Source organism: Galeopterus variegatus, unplaced genomic scaffold (assembly GCF_000696425.1).
Source record: "Galeopterus variegatus unplaced genomic scaffold, G_variegatus-3.0.2 Scaffold5279, whole genome shotgun sequence".
Classification (NCBI taxonomy): domain Eukaryota; kingdom Metazoa; phylum Chordata; class Mammalia; order Dermoptera; family Cynocephalidae; genus Galeopterus; species Galeopterus variegatus.
This window is the reverse complement of record NW_007731390.1, coordinates 1-17,776: the sequence shown is the minus strand read 5'-3', so window position 1 is coordinate 17,776 and position 17,776 is coordinate 1. Positions and strand designations below refer to the sequence as shown.

The window sequence follows — 17,776 nt, the reverse complement described above, 5'->3', positions numbered from 1 at the left end:
ATTTTGAATATTTAGTAATGGAAAGCATAAGAAAGAGAGACAATATGTTGTTCAGCATGGGCGTTGTAGTCAAAGAGATGTGGTGTTTAATCCCAGCCCTTAATTTTGAATATTTAGTAATGGAAAGCATAAGAAAGAGAGACAATATGTTGTTCAGCATGGGTGTTGTAGTCAAAGAGATGTGGTGTTTAATCCCAGCCCTTCTGTTTACTAGCTGTGTGTTCTTGGGCAGGTTATTTACCTTTATCTCTTAGCTTCGATTTCCTCCTCTCTAAAGTGGACTAAATAATGCCTGCCTTATAGACTTATAGTAAATGATATAATACATATATGTCACCTTTCTTAGAACCTGACATATGGCAGACACTCAATAAAGGTAGTTCTAGTACTTATTGTTATTACCTTTAATATTATTAACTAAATTTTGTGTATGACAAATTGCATTATCAGTAATTTCAGAGAAGAATCAGTTTTAAATGATTGAGGACTGATAATATAGATCAAATCAGATTCTTATGAATTCTATAATGTTTGAAAGTTGTATATGTTGAGTTAATATTGACATATAAAATTAAAGTGACTCAGAATTTGTTCAGACTCTGTTCTGCCAGCTAACATATAACTTTTATTTCAACAGGCTCAGAACTATGTAGCTACAGCCTAAAGCCTTCTGAATATACTACATCTTCAAAATCTTCTGTTCTTTGCCCCAAACTACCAGTTCCAGCGAGGTAAATTTTACTGCAAAGTTTAAACTTGTGACTTTTGTTTCTGTAGATAAATTTTAAACTGTATATGTTATTCTGAGGAAATCGTCACTTGATCATATCTGTTGCCTAAGTCCAATACTTTTACAACAAAATTTTGAAAGTGGAAAACTAGCAATAGAAATGACAACATATATTTTATATCTTTAAAAGAAATGCATAGATAAACAACTTTTCTTGTTCTCAGATATTTTAAATTTCTTTTAGGGGCTTACTTTTTTTTGTTTTTATTTTTATGCCATAATTTTTAAGTATACAAAACTGCTGAATCATCATAAAATCTGCAACAAATTTAGAAACCGAGTCTCACAGTCTCCAAAGAATCTTTGAAGTTGATCCTAGTAATCCTTACTTTGTAAATTATAAAAATATGCCAGTGATTATTCTCCATAGTTTGTTTCAGGTAATATACTTTAGGTACATTCTCTGTACTAGGCTTTTTGCCATATCTTATCCAATGTCATATTCAACAGACATTTATTATCAAGTACCTACTGTGTGTAATGGATACAAAGATGAAATGAGAAATGTTCTTGGGAAGGATCTCGCAGTAGTTATAAATACAGCACATTTTAAAATTATAAATAGGTTTTTAAAAAGGAAACAAACTCTCAAGCATTATAGAATATATCCTCAGAATTAGGTATATGTATGTATATGTGTGTGTGTGTATGTATCTATACACACATGCACACACACCCTTTGGAGCATGTCTGATCTTGAGAACCTTGGTGTATATTTCTAACAATGTATAACAAGAGTCAACTTCTCCAGGAAAACTGATTGAAGCCACTTTATTTTATCTCAATATATTATAGTAAGCTATTGGGTAACAATATTTGAGACTCATGTCTACTTTCTTTGGATTACTTATGGGTATAACTTGTGCTTTATTAACTTGAATTTGAAATATTCTGTTGCAATGCAGAAAAAGGATATATCAGTTAAATTGATTTCCAACTCTTTTCATCTCATCAAGTTGCTATTGAAATTTAAAGCCTATAAGCGTAAAAATAAACAGACTAATTTAAAAGATACTCAGTGAGAGGGACCTATAAATTATGGCCCTAGACCAACAGGTAAGGAGTTTGTATTCATCAAAACTGAGAGCATTAGGGAGGCTGTGAAAGTAAAGAAAAATAGGTCCTTTGTGTAGAGTCATTGGAGAAGAATTACCAATATAAAAACAAAAAAAGCTCTATACCTTTATCTACACAACTTGGTAAAGTTTGTTTTAAATACATACTTTGAGTGAGTATAGGGTCATTCTTTCAAGGCCAAAACATGTTATGAAAAGATAATCAGAAAGCCTGAGTGTGAGAATGAAGTTACTCTGCTCCTGAATAATATGGGTGGGATGGGGGAGGGGGAAGCTGGGCTCATACCGCACATCTTTCCCCACCTCTGACCTCCGACTACACCATGTGAGGACTGCCCATTCCAGTTTTGACTGCACGCACACACACACACACAGCATCCTACACACACACACACACACACACACACACACACACACAACCGTCCTAAGGGCACTCGCTAGAAGACAAAGCATAGTATTAGGGGCATAGGTTTTAGAGATGGACAGACCTGGCTTCTAACAAGGTGATCATCGTCTAATGGCTCACTGATCTAAGATGCAATGCTGAAACTGTACCATCTGAAAAGTGACTATATATGGTGTTCATGCTGTGTTTAAAGATCCTTATGTTTTACTTATTTTAAGTACCTCACACTCTAATTATCACTTTTGTCTAAACCAAACCTGTTGGAAAATAAAAGATAAGAAACAGTTGATAAAAGGAAGGCAAATTAGGACCTTGTAAATATCACAGTTATTTAGTGTTTGTCAAAGTGAATGGTTCTGAGAACAAGAATAAATTTGTTTTAATAAAAGAATTTGGGGTGCTACCCCATTCCACACGTAGCATTAGATAGCAAGTCCTCCAAAATGAATAAACCTGTTCTCTGTTCTTAAATCATAGTCTAGTAGAGACTTTGGTTTTGGTGACTTTTTTTTAAATGCCAAAGACCAGTCTTAGGCAAAACTGTGATGCAGGCAAGTGGTCCTCAGCATCTTTCCATCTCTTTTGCTGTCCTCCTAGGAGCATCCTAGTGGGACAGAGGAGCATGAACTTTGAGTCCAGATAAGTCTGGACCTGAATTCCATGTCACCACTCTCTATTTGTCACCTTGAGCAAGTCCCTTAACCTCTCTGTAAACTGAGTTGCCTTATGTGTAAAATGGGAATATTCATGCTCTATCATGGAATTGTTGTAAGAATTAAATAAGATAATATATGTTAAATATCCATTATTGTGCTTGTCACTTGGCTAGGAAGTATCATTTCTCTCAACTTTTAGAGCCTCTCCCTTTGTCCCCAATTTCCTGGGTAACCAGGGACTTTCTGCCACTGAAGGCAGTTCCTGTTCTAGAGAAAAGCAATCGTAAATTATTTGTAATAAAACACTAGTGACACATAATAGCCAAACAGTTGCCATTCCTGACAGCTTTTGAATTTCAAAAGCAAATGCCTAGAAAGGGCGTTTTTTATCCAAATTTGTAACTTTTTAATGGTGAAATGCCAAACGTGGTAGAGATAACAGTCACAGCTAGCCCATATGTTTATAATGCTTACTGTTAGGTGTAGAGCCAGAGAAAACAGCGATAGTAGAAACAGACCATATAAATTCAGCTGGTTCATCATTTATTTGGGCATCTCTGGATGCCAGAAAGGTTACTAGGTGCTGGGGAAAAATATAATATAGAGAAGAGAAATTAATAGCTAAGAAGAAAATGTTATCTATTCGTATATTTTAAATAGAAGATTCAAGAGTAAATTAACATTTATAAATCAGTTACTGTGTGCCAGCCACCATACCAAGTCTGTCATGTGTTTTATTTTATTCAACCCTCACAAGAACCTAAAGAATATTGCCCCCAATTTGCAGATGAGGAAATAGAAGATGAGAGAGGTTAAGTTACCCAAGGCCACACAACTAATTGTTGTAAATCAGAATTTGAATCCAGGATCTTGTAGAGTCTATACCACAGTTAGTGTAAAAGATAATAATGGTAATAAAAAGGAGTACAGAAAGAGAGAAAAGAAATAAATGAAATGTGTGAAAACCATATTGCCATTAGATTCTTGACTTATTTCCTGTTTTTTGTGTGTCAGAACCCTTTATTATTATTCTTTCTTAAGTAAAACTTTTAGCATGAAATTGTTTATAACTTGAGGTTCTAAAATAATTAGAACCTCCTGCCTTCTCTCGTGAAAGCATATGGATAAGAGATAATAGGCATTGTTTGTCATCATACTTTGGGGAGCTCATTAACTGTGATAATCTTGACTTAAAGGCAAATGGACATTATGTTTGCCAAGGTAAGATACAATTTTCCTATGAGTGGCTAATTTTTTAAAATCTTTAAAAGACTCATTATAAATTCAATTTGTTCTTGTTGACTAATGTTTCAATAATGTGAATCAGTTCCTAATAGGACAGCATTGACTTCTTAAAGATTCAATATTTGATGGGCTTTGAAAAGTAGACAGATTTACTGTAAATAGAATACTTTATGCTTGTCCTTTTAATTAAAAAGCACGGAATGTGTCGTTTAGGTTAGATACTAAAATGGAAATGATCTCACATACTAGGTATTCAGAAGTATTATTTTCTCAGAGTTACATAAAATCAATTAATTCATCTCATCCCAAGTTCATTATATCACATGGGATTTAAATGGTAACATATAAACCATTTCAATGCCATAATTACCTATATTTTTTTAAATAAGAAAGTAATTCAAGTGTCAAAACCCCATAGCTGGTGGAGTTGTTTTTGTTTGGGAAAGAGTTGAGAAAAAGAATATCAAATAAGGGAATCTAGTTCTTTTTTACTTTAAAGCAAAAGTACTTTATTTATTTTTGAATAATGTGTCCATATATTATCTCCTCTTTTATTTGCCTTCTATTTCTGTTATTGATTACTACTAAGCAGATTTTGACTGTCAGCTAGACAATGTAGTTAATCATCTTGTGCTAATTTTATATCTTTAAATTTAGAACTGTTTTTTTAACTGACATAGATTGAATTATAGGGTAAATGACTATTGTTATTTTGCTCCAATTCTTTGAACAATAGTTATAAAAGGACTCTTTCCAGTTGGCCAAGTTTTATATACAATAAAAATGACTTGAAAGGGTAAGTTCAGAGCAGATATTACTCAGGACTTTCTCCTAAATGAAGAATTTTGAGAGTACAGTCCTTCCCTTTTCAAATAATCTGTCCTCATCCAAAATTTGAAAAGCAGAAAAATACTGAAAATACTGGGTATGCTGATCCTATATAATTTAGAATCACTGATTTAAGGGTGGGCTATTTTATCATAATGAGGATGATCTGTAAAGACTTACAGAGTTCTTACTCCTACCCTTTTGGCTAACAGATGGAAAAAGTGAGAAAGAAGGAGATGGGGTGACACAACACAGCTGTGCAGTGTTAGGAGAATATAGGTTTTTACAGTTATCTGACAGGAAAAAAGAGAGCAGGGCCAAGAAAATTAGTGGGTACTAAAAACAGGAAAAAGACAATATCCTTAATGTGGATATATTTTATGTTCAAGGTTGAGGGCAAGTGAGTTAGAGTCTATATCAGAGATGATAGGATAATAAATAAAGAGGATGAAGATGTAGGTAATCATGAAGCAGAGAGGATTTTAGTTTCGAAGGATAGAGAACCAGGCTTTATTAAAAATATGATTAGAAAAGTCCTTAAACAGAGACATTAACTTGGTAGGAACAGCATTTAGACATCAGAAAAGAAACAGGTGAATCACAACAGAATTGTCAGCTTAAAGATTTCTGTCTCAAATCAGTGTCCATTGACTGAAGAACTTATGGTTAATCCTTTTAGATTCTTATAATATTTCTAACTAAATCCATTTTATTTAAAAGTGTTCTGCACTCTAATATCTTTTTACATCGTTAGGGAAACAACTTTTGGTCAAAAAACCATGACTTGAATATGTGTAATACAAGCCTATTCAGAATGCTCTGGCTTCCTACAATTTCTGATAAAATATCAAATCTTTGGCATTAATTTTCACTAACACCATCTTGGAAGTGTACACAAATACACACACAGGAAAACTGATACATAGTTAACTCACATTCTTATTTGAAAATAAATATACTTATGTTTAAGGAGGAAATAGATAGTGTTTTGCTTTAGGCCATACAAAATTTCACTAACACCATCTTGGAAGTGTACACAAATACACACACAGGAAAACTGATACATAGTTCACTCACATTCTTATTTGAAAATAAATATACTTATGTTTAAGGAGGAAATAGATAGTGTTTTGCTTTAGGCCATACAAAGTTGCTTTGCTGAAATTAGAAAACTTGGAATTTGGTGCCCAACCATGTAATCTTATCCAGTAATTGGACCAAAATACAGTGCCAGCAACGAATGAGAACCCATTTATATCATTCTGGTCAAAAATGTTATGTTAGAGCTCTGAGTAATAGTCTTATGAACGATTCTGAAAATGTGCAATTCATGTTAATGATGGCTAAATTTTAACTTAATGTACACATAAATGTGTATTTGTGCATGGACATACATATGGGCTCCCTTAGAATCCAAACAAATCACAACTGAAGGCATATACACAGTTCTTTGTTTACAATCTCTCATTGATTAGATGTATACCATCCTCTCAGAAGTTGAGGTAGAACTGTTATAACAAACCATTTTGCCACAGTTTATACACAGCTGCATTTCTTCAAATGTAAAAGCTGCAGTCTACATAAGCCTGATATAAGTGATTAAGTAATTGGTTATTTTACCCTTTTTTTTTTTTTTTTTTGGACACAGATAATCTTGGATTAATTAAGTAACATATAAAAAGAAAAAAAAATAGCCTGGAATTTCATGACCCTAGGAAGCCAGATATTTTTCACTTTTTTGGCAGAGACGTCATCGTCACAATTAGATATAATGTTTCCCCTTCTATTATTACATTATAAGCATTTCCTTCTATTAGTACTTATGGTTATTGTTTTAAATAGCTGCATATTATACTGTATGTTGATGTCTCAGCATGACTTTGTTTATATGAGTGGTATTAAGTGTGTGCCCTAAACGCCTTTATTAATCAGAGGTTTCGTATGGTGTGCTGTTAGAGGAAACATTTTATTAATGGTGGCACATTTTAAGTAAAAGCATGTGTGTTTTTTATTTTTAAATTGCTATGGCAAAAATTCATTTTCAGTTCGATGGAGTATATGTTTGTAAGCTTTGTCATCTGCCTGTTGATTGGTAGATGTGCAGGCTCCTCAGTTTAAGTGTTTGGTTTTGCTTTTGGTAGTTCTGTGTGTGTATGTGTGTGCCTGTGTGTGTGTGTGTGTGTGTGTTTTCAGAAAGGGGGGGTAATGTCTTCTGTTGTAACATGTATTCCACCCTCTGATAAGACTTATGTTAAGATTTGCATCACTACCCATGACAGTCATCTTCATAGCATTAAGCGCACAGCTCTTAGCTCCCATAATGATGTGTGGAGGGTGGAATGTATTGCAGCCATATTCACCTTTCATTTGTGTGTTTGATGTGGCATTTATATTAAGTAGGAGTAATTTTTTTTCTGATTTTTTTTCTTGTGTCACCAGTGCACCTATTCCATTCTTCCATCGCTGTGCTCCTGTGAACATTTCCTGCTATGCCAAGTTTGCAGAGGCCCTGATCACCTTTGTCAGTGACAATAGTGTCTTACACAGGCTGATTAGTGGAGTAATGACCAGCAAAGAAATTATATTGGGACTTTGCTTGTTATCACTAGGTAATTGTTTTTCTCATTATTAGCTATTGCATAGTACTGCAGTAGAAGACTGTTCTGTCTTTTAAGCAAAATATGAGTACAACTGGGGATACTTGTAAAATGTCTAATTTCCCATAGCCAAAATAATTGTTTCAGATTATATATAGTTATAAGTATGTACACATAGATATGTATATATATCTGAAACTCATTTCCCTTTTTTCTTTCATTGGAGAAAATCGGTGTTTTCCCAAACTTTGGTTACTTAGCCTATAACTACCTTTAATATGTTGACAGGAGGCTTCTTTTAACGAATCAACACCCTCTGTTTTAGTTACGATTCCAAAAGGTATATTTATTTATAAAAGAGGATACATATTCTCTTATATACTCCCATCTGACAGCATAGATTTCTGATAGATTAATTTTGAAGTATGTAATTTTTCTTTTCATTACTACAGTTCATAGTATCAATGTATTGCTGGAAAAATTAGGAAATCTCCACTTTTAGCCACTGAGTTTTCTAGTCAATAAATAGGTAATATAATCATACAAAAATTTTATTTTCAAGATGAAAACTCCATTTATTATTCTAGAACTATGTGTAGACAAATCAGAATTTATAGGCATTTTTAGTTGTGAGAAGTAAACTGTGGTAGGAACTAAACAACTATTTAATTATATAAGTAAAATTAGTGTTTGTGTTTGTTAGCAGCAGTTATAGTTGTTGAAAAGATACAAGCTGTATTTCCATCTTTCCTGTCATTAGAGAGTATTTTCTTTTTGCTTAGGTAGTACTTGACTCAATTGAAATAATGCTGTCCACATGAAAAATCTATTTCTGTGGTATTTGAAAGGCTCCCATCTGTTTTTGGTTCCTGTACATTTATTGCAAAAGTGAGTACCTTAATAACATTACCTAGACACAGATCCTAACCATTTATTTGATTTTGCAAATGGCCCAAAGAAACTTGACTATTAATCTAGCTTTATATAAAAGTTTCTGAAAGAGTTGAATACTTTAACAAAAAAAAAAAAAAAAAAAAAAGTCCAACCTTAAAAATAGTGACAATGATGTTGTTAAGCCTTTGGAATTCCATTGTTTATTAGAATGAGTCTCTTTTGAGGCTTAAGAATGTAATATAAAAGATCTTTGTTCTTTTGTTTCTGAAAGGGGCCTTTAGATAATTAAAACAATTACAAATTATGATTTTGGAAATGTACTTCCCATGTAAGGGTTAAATCCCTCCTTTCTTTTTAGAGATTTTTACTCAAGATTATAGCATATTGGGATTTCTCTTGGGACAGGTAGAGGAGTTGGCCAAAAACTCACTTAAACTAAACTTTGTTGCTTTTTGCTTCTCAGTCAGGACCCCTGCCCCCAGTTGAGAAATGAAGTCAGAGGAATTTTGGCCTGAGTAGGCTTCAGGATATTATTCCGTAGGGTCAGAACATCCCTTGGAATTCTAGAGGAAAAACAGCCAGAAAAAGATAAAATACCATTTAGCTTGTTGACTGACCATCAGAGAAGTTGGTCCTAAAATGCATAGATTACTCAAGGAATAATTGTAGCACCTAATTTAACTGATCTCTGTCTATGTGTGGTAATTTTTCTTGTCGCCAACATGACATGTCATTCTCTACACTTTGTGTGCTGGCCTGTATGTTTGCATGTCTGATGCCTTCCCCGTGGTGAATCCACAACAGTCTTATGCTGTTTTTGAGTCACCATGTGCATTTGCATGTATTCTTTTCTGTAGTTTTGTAGTTTATAGACCCACACAGTTAAGCGCCTTTTGTTTGAGTTGATGCTATTTAAGTGCTAGAAGTAGCAAGGTCAAAATGCAAAAGCAGAGTTTTCTTTCTTACCTAGATGGTGGTCATGAACTAGTCAATAGCAACAAATTATTTCCCCGGGAAAAAACAATTGAAAGGGTTTCTCTTTAAATTTTCCTATGTTTTCAAATAATATTCTACATGTTCTCTATTTATCTTCCCTGCAGTTCTCTCTATGATTTTGATGGTGATAATCAGGTATATATCAAGAGTACTTGTGTGGATCTTAACAATTCTGGTCATACTGGGTTCACTTGGTAAGCTATTTTTTTGTTTGTTTTATATGGTATCTAACTATTTCCATGATAGAAAGTAGAAATATAAAGAAGAATATAAAAATTTTATTTTCACATGCTATATCTTCTCTGTAAAGAAGAGTGCTTACTTTTGCCTTAAAAATTTTTATAATTATATTTCCCTCCACTTATTTCACCACTTTTAGTGTTGAAGTCAGGATCTTTTTTTTTTATGCATATGTATATGGATGCATATTATACAGTTAAAATTTTTAAGCTAAACATGAAACTCTTTTAGTAATCGAATTTGTTTCCATTTACATTATAATCCTAACTGGTATGCTTGGTCTTACTGTTATTATCTGTTTTATGTTTTCCTGAAATTTATGCTTTCATATTTTGTTTCCCTCTGTTTACTATATGGACTATGTTTTCTTTGGTTATCTTCACCCTCACTTTGGATGGTATATATTATATTTTTACTTCTACAGTTGGTAACCTATATGTTTTCAGAAAATATTCTTCAGTCTAGAATTATATGATTATTAAAGTCTGAAATGAAATGGTATATGTTGAGTTTTCCCCGACCTCCTTTAAATTTAGCATAAAGTTTTCTTTCTTTCATCCCCTACTCCCTTCTGCTCACGTCCACTTTTTTGCCCTTATTAAATAATCTGAGCTTTTTTTTTTTTTTTTTTTTTTTTTTTTTTTTTTTCTTTTTTTTTTTTTTTTTTTCTTTTTTTTTTTTTTTTTTTCTTTTTTTTTTTTTTTTTTTCTTTTTTTTTTTTTTTTTTTCTTTTTTTTTTTTTTTTTTTCTTTTTTTTTTTTTTTTTTTCTTTTTTTTTTTTTTTTTTTCTTTTTTTTTTTTTTTTTTTCTTTTTTTTTTTTTTTTTTTCTTTTTTTTTTTTTTTTTTTATTTTGTCAACATACACTGTATATGATTATTATGGCCCGTCACCGCCACCTTCCTCCCTCCTCCCTCTCTCCCCTCCCCCCCAAGAATGTCCTTTCCGTTTGCTTGTTGTAACAACTTCATGGAAGTATAGTTGTTAATCTGAGCTTTTGTATTCAGGTTATTATTAAAGTTAAAATATTATTTTCACCTACTATATATTTTTTTAAACTTTGTTGACCTTTGTCTTGAAGCTTCATTACTATATACGTATTTAATTTTAGGTTTTCCTGGACTAGTTTTAGTAGGAACTGCTGGTCCTTCTTCCATAAAACTTTATTCTGGACATCTTAATTTCAGTTCATCTGTATATTGACTGGAATGTGAATTCAAGTAACTTGCTTGTGAAGGACTTATGGGTTATATTTTTTCTCAAGTCTTGCTTATCTAAGATCATCTTTGCCTTTACATGTGAATATTGATTTCATTGTGTATAAAATTCTCCAGGTACAGTATGTTCCCTTGTGTCTATTTTATTTCAAAGAAAAACTCAGAGACCAGTCTAAATACTATTCCTTTACCCGGAACCTGTTTCACCTACCTAGATGTTTACAGGATTTTTATTATATCCTTCTAATTTAAAATTTTTTTTCTAATTCTGGATCTTAATTATGTTTGCCTATGATCTTTTGGGGGGGATCTTTTTCAACTCTGAAAATTTTTCTTTATTTCTATATTTGATTATGTTTCTGTTCCAATCGTTTTTTTCTTAAGGTCATTGTTTATCTTGTTATCATCTTCTAAACTATCATTTTAATTTTTTTGTCATTTTTCATCTTTCCTTTATAGTCATGAAGAGCTCTTCAATTTTTTTTTCATATCACTGATTTAGTTTTTTTCTATCAGTTCTGTACTTGACAACTTACAATGAAGATCTAAATTTTGTTATTCCAATTTCATTTTATTTGTAGTTCTTTCTTCTCTCATCCATCTTTCTTTTTATTTTGGCTTGTAGCCTTAGTATCTAACTCAATTTTATCATTTGTAAAGTAGAGCTAATAATACCCAATTAATAGTGTTGTGGTGACTAAATTTGGTCATATCTGTGAAGGACTTAGCACAGTTACTAGCACAAATTTGAAGGTTTAATAAATGATGTCTACTGTGGCTCTTAAGAACAATGTCCTCCTCTATTTTCCTTGAACTTCAGCTTTCTCTCATAACTTTTTATTAACATATTTTCTTCCATTTTTGAAGATATTGAAGTTTTCCGAACAGCTTTCTTATACCTGCAAAATTTTATGATAGAAGCATTCCCCATGCTTTGAAATATTTTTCATAGATTCCTGCTTCTTTTGATTTGTTTACTTATCTTCAACAAAAGATAAATTCATACTCGGTATTTGCAAAAAGATAGGGTGTGGAATTTCCCTTTGACTCCATTCACTGTTAAGTGCAGATGTGGTGTGCACAGACCTTAGCCCCGTTTTTCTCTCTCAGGCATTTGTCTTATCTACCTACACTTTCTCACCACTCTACTCTGAATCTTCCATTTCCTTACTGTGTCCTACAAGGCCTTACTCTATGGTCTGGTCCCCTGCTACCCCATCTACTCTGAATCTTCCATTTCCTTACTGTGTCCTACAAGGCCTTACTCTATGGTCTGGTCCATTTCCTTACCATGTCCTACAAGGCCTTACTCTATGGTCTGGTCCCCTGCTACCCCGCCGTCCCCATCTCTTACGACTTCCCTCTCGCTCATTGCTGTAGCAGCAGTGGTCTCTTTCTTCCTCTCATAGTAGACGTGATCTCATGTCAGCATCTTAGAACTTTGCCTGGAACACTCTTCTGTTAGAAAGTTTTACAGATTGCTCTCTCTGTGTCTTTTCTTCCCTTGCTCAGATATGTCTTACCAGTGAGGCCTTGCTTACCCATCTGATACAAAATTGCAATGCTTTCCCAACCCAAGCATTTTCTGTCCCTCTTACCAGGAGATTTTTTTCCCTTAGACTTAATACCCTACGTTTTTACTTGTTTTCTTATTTTGTTGTTTCCCCATTACTATATAAACTCAATGTGTGGCGAGAGTGGGGACTTGGTTTTGTTTACTGCTCCATCCCCAGCTAGAACAGTAGGTGCTGCAGGCACTCAAAATGTTTGTTGAACAGATTGAGTGAAGATGTCTAATGCAGCTCTTATATGCAGATAGGTTTGCCTCCCTCTTCAGTCTGGTTCTCTGAATCTCTGAACTAGTGTTGGAGATAAAAAATGCCCGTCTCTAGCATGCAGTGCTAGCAGAGATTTCCTGTCTTTGTTCCTACTTTTGGTAGGAACCACTCTTTTGATTTTCATGTATTCCTTGTACAAAATTTAATCAACTGCATGACTCTATGTTAGCGCTAGGCACCAGGGTTACCGTGATGAGTGCAACAGAGATCTTTGCCCTCCCAGGCTTCACTGATGCTTTCTGTGACCCTTACTTGCTTCTTTTGGCCTCCCCAGCTTAAGCGCTGAGGTTCTCTTTCTTAGTGATCAATTCTGCTCAGGGGTGTCTGTTTTCACTGGCTCTCTCTCAACTTCATAGTCAATTAAAAATACATTTGAAAGAAGTTTATTTGATACAGTGAAGAATGTGTAAGTGCGGCGACACTGAAGGTTGCGATCCGTTGCCGGACACGGAAAAAGACAAAAAAAAAAAAAGAAAGTGAAAGGTAGAAGATTCTAGGATTTATTAGTAAATTGATAATTTTTTTATGCTTAGCTTTAAAGGACACTTGATAACCATAATATACAGTTGAAAGTAAGTACTGAAAGAGAGATACAGACTGATAAAATATTATTGGGATTCAGAGAATGATACTTAACAGGTTTTGGAATGAAGGATTGTGTTAAGGATTTCCACCATTTTCAGTTTCTGTTTTCACCACTTAAAACAGTAATTGGAGCCTTTCCGTCTGTTCTCTCCATACAGGTCATCCTGTTCCTGATCATGTTGGTCATGCGCAAACGTGTCGCTCTCACCATTGCCTTGTTCCACGTGGCTGGCAAGGTCTTCATTCACTTGCCACTGCTGGTCTTCCAGCCCTTTTGGACTTTCTTCGCTCTTGTCTTGTTTTGGGTTTACTGGATCATGACACTTCTTTTTCTTGGCACTACCGGTAAGAAGATGTGTTGCTTCTTTCTCTTGGCGACCAATCTTATCAACATTCAAATATTTCAAAACATCAGAGAGATAATTCTTCAGATGTGTGTCGATGAAGTTCCTATAGCCATCAGAACTAACAATGGAAATAGCTCTTCAATAACCTACTCCCTATTCATGATTTTTAGAGCATCCTAGCAGGGTGGATCTAGGCCAGGTAAGGCCTGGAATTGCATCCTAATTTTGAGATGGTCATGAATTTGAACCTAGCTAGAGCTCTGAATGATGTTCATAGATTCTCAGACTTGCTTCTAGCCATCAAAGGTTAAGCCAAAATGGAATTAATTGTGAGGATTAGTATAAGGATAGTAAACTTGTATGTAACATATGTCTCCATTCAGCACACACTCACCAATCAAATATAATATTAATTTCTTTACTTTGCTTATGATTTAGGTCTATAATTATTGGATAAGTAATATCTGAAAAAAATCAAAGTGTTTGAATATTCATGCCTTAACTAAATAACTGATAATGTAATAAGAACTTTATTCATATAGAACATCTCTTAAAAGCTTTATATGATCTCTTTGAGGAAAGCAAAATACATAATTATACAGGTTTAATTTCACAACTTTTCAAGTGATAATTATTTTTGTTCCTTAATAAAATAGCACTGAGATCGTAAAGTATGTGATTTGGGGGTAGGGACCTATCATTGGAAGTCAGATTAATCTCTTATATTTAATAGCCATATTTCTTTGTACTTTATGTGCTGCTTCTTTCTTTCCTTGATATTTTCCTAGGCAGTGCTGTTCAGAACGACCAAGGCTTTGTGGAGTTCAAAATTTCTGGGCCTCTGCAGTACATGTGGTGGTACCATGTGGTGGGCCTGATTTGGATCAGTGAATTTATTCTAGCATGTCAGCAGATGACTGTGGCAGGAGCTGTGGTAACATACTATTTTACTAGGTGAGAATTTGTATTTGTCTGAAAACTCAAGTCCATCTGAGCAATTGTGTCTATAGGGTGGAGGGGAAGGAAATGAGACTGAGGCTGTAAGAGTTTCATTTCTTCAAAAAATAGTTGAAAATGAATATGACAGAATGTTATAGATGATAATTCTGGGAGGTAGGAAAATGGGAGGTTTTATTTTATTTTTTGTATTTTTCTGTAATTGTATCAGAAAATTTATCAGAACAGCAGGTCATGTTATAACTTATATTTAGCAGAAAAATAAATCTTGCAGTAGTGCCATATGTACTTTTGCTTTATATAAAAGTCCATCAAAGGATTACAAGCCTTTTATATTTTTTTGGATCAGAACTAGAATTGTAAGTCCCCTTTGCTAACTTCAGAGCTGAGTATTAATGCTATAGTTTTCTTTTGCAATGAGGTGCCAGGTCTAGATTGAACATCTTTTTAAATTTCATTTTCCGAATGTACGATTAACTCCATAAGTATTCACTAATAAGAGCTTTCAAAGTACAGTTTTATTTAACTTCAAGTGTGAGAGCATCAGAACCCATGAAACTACCATAGAGAAATTAAACATTAATTTTATATGGTGCATTCATAGCATTTGTATTAGTTACATATTACTTTGCCATTTTGTCATGGAATAAGAATAATGAATTGATTTTTCACCGCATTGGTCTGTAACCTGTACCTGTGTTTCCATCCTGGTTTAGGCTTTAATTGTCTTTTTGTTCATTTTTAAAATAGGGATAAAAGGAATTTGCCATTTACACCTATTTTGGCATCAGTGAATCGTCTTATTCGTTATCACCTTGGTACGGTGGCAAAAGGATCTTTCATTATCACATTAGTCAAAATTCCGCGAATGATCCTTATGTACATTCACAGTCAGCTCAAAGGAAAGGTGAGGGGGAAATGCTTTTCTGGCCTTTCTGTGGGCACATTTCAGACCTCAGTTCCACATGCAGTAAAGAACCCAGTAATGTTAAGGCAATGTTGTGAATGTTTTCCTCAAAGTCTTTACAAAGTTCTCCTTTTCTCCCACTCATACACTTCATATGATTTGCTGAACTTCATCTCATCACTGGTTACGGGAAGTGTCCCGAGCTTCTCGTCCTGTGTTCCTCAGAACCTCTTCCTTGTCCTTGACTGTGGAAATAACATGCCTTTCAACATGGTTTAGGCCAAATGCCTCCTCTTCCTAAAAGCCTTTCTTGTATTTTTCCCGTCTCCCAGACCATGTTGTCTCTCTTTTCACCATTCTCATAACACTTAGTACCTATATCGTATTCTAACCTTTTTTATGTGTAGTATTTTTCCCTCCTACTAGATCGTAGGTTCCTTGCTGGTCTTATATACCTCCCTGCATCTTATATGCATAAGATAGGCACTAAATAAATGTTGCAATGGGTACTAAATAAATGTTGGCCCGAGCTGATTAAAAATAATTCAGCCATTACATTTTAAGGAAGAAAAGGGTGGGTGAGGAGGTCTTGAAGCATAGGTTGTGATTTTTACATTTTTGTTTATTTTTCTAATGTTTGACGGCTTCTATCTGATGGTCTGATTCCTTGGGTTTTAATTATTTCAATTTTTCTCCCATCCAGGAAAATGCTTGTGCACGATGTGTGCTGAAATCTTGCATTTGTTGCCTTTGGTGTCTTGAAAAGTGCCTAAATTATTTAAATCAGGTAAAATATTTTAAAAATAAATCTAACATTCACTTTCAAACATAGTTTTATTGATTTTCTCCCAAAATAAAAAAACAATTGAACTTAATTGGAAGATGTTATTTTTGTGTGTGTGATGATGTACATTGCACCTTGGTCAAGTATGTCTATTTCAATCATATTCTTAGTTTTTAAATTAATGTATATTCCTACCAAGGCTTCTTTTTATATTAATCTCAATTTTAACACATGGATAAAACATTATTAGGGTTCATCTTTCAGTAAATACATTTATTTCTTTTCCCTTAATTCACATCCTTTCATTTTTTTATTTTCCCTATGAATCCATCTATTCTAGCTGTCATTCTTTAATTTTTTAAAATGCTGTATGAAAGCTTTAGTTTAGTGTAAAGTATTGTGACACCTACTCCTTTTTTGCAACTGTCTACTGTCATTCAAAACTAGTGTGCTCTCTATGCTGATACTTTTTTGGAGTCTAACTGCTAAACACTATGGTATTGACCTGGGAAATATTACCAAAGGAAGTGCTATTTCCAAGATTAAATGGAGGAGTTGAAACTTATGGGATCAGGGGAGTTCTGAAGGGAGTGGGCCAGTCTTCTGTCTTCTGTATCTGAGCATGTTGGACTCACTGTGGAGCGTTTGTCCTGTCTTTTCTCCATCTCTCTCTTTTTTTTTTTAAACTACTATTCCATTCCCCGAAGATCAGTTCCAATTCCCTCACCTAATAGGCAAAGGATTCAAAACTAGTGTGCTCTCTATGCTGATACTTTTTTGGAGTCTAACTGCTAAACACTATGATATTGACCTGGGAAATATTACCAAAGGAAGTGCTATTTCCAAGATTAAATGGAGGAGTTGAAACTTATGGGATCAGGGGAGTTCTGAAGGGAGTGGGCCAGTCTTCTGTCTTCTGTATCTGAGCATGTTGGACTCACTGTGGAGCGTTTGTCCCGTCTTTTCTCCATCTCTCTCTTTTTTTTTTTTGGGCTTTCTCAACATAATGGGCTTTCTCAACATTTACCTTTAAATGACTGAAGAGTGGCATTGCTCTTTCCATTTACTCCAGGATAGTTGAGGGATGATAGATCTGTGGCCGTGGTGTTGAGAGTGGGCCAGTCTTCTGTCTTCTGTATCTGAGCATGTTGGACTCACTGTGGAGCGTTTGTCCCGTCTTTTCTCCATCTCTCTCTTTTTTTTTTTTGGGCTTTCTCATTCCCTCACCTAATAGGCAAAGGACATAATGGGCTTTCTCAACATTTACCTTTAAATGACTGAAGAGTGGCATTGCTCTTTCCACTTACTCCAGGATAGTTGAGGGATGATAGATCTGTGGCCGTGGTGTTGAGCACGCCTAGACTTGGCTTCATTGAGGTTCTATGGTTAATACGAGAAAGTAGGTATGACTTTTC

The 17,776-nt window shown here is 34.2% G+C and overlaps 1 protein-coding gene across 1 annotated transcript in view; it reads left to right on the top strand.

Moving 5' to 3' along the window:
* Positions 1-16,409, top strand: part of LOC103604606 (choline transporter-like protein 1) — a 74,987-nt gene extending 58,578 nt beyond the window's left edge. Inside the window, exons 5-12 of the mRNA XM_008589175.1 lie at positions 638-731; positions 7,441-7,610; positions 9,593-9,737; positions 11,672-11,696; positions 13,465-13,711; positions 14,502-14,667; positions 15,421-15,577; positions 16,281-16,409. Of these exons, the coding sequence (XP_008587397.1) occupies positions 638-731; positions 7,441-7,610; positions 9,593-9,737; positions 11,672-11,696; positions 13,465-13,711; positions 14,502-14,667; positions 15,421-15,577; positions 16,281-16,409 (1,133 nt within the window). The remainder of the gene's footprint in view (positions 1-637; positions 732-7,440; positions 7,611-9,592; positions 9,738-11,671; positions 11,697-13,464; positions 13,712-14,501; positions 14,668-15,420; positions 15,578-16,280) is intronic.
* The last annotated feature ends 1,367 nt before the right edge of the window (positions 16,410-17,776 follow it).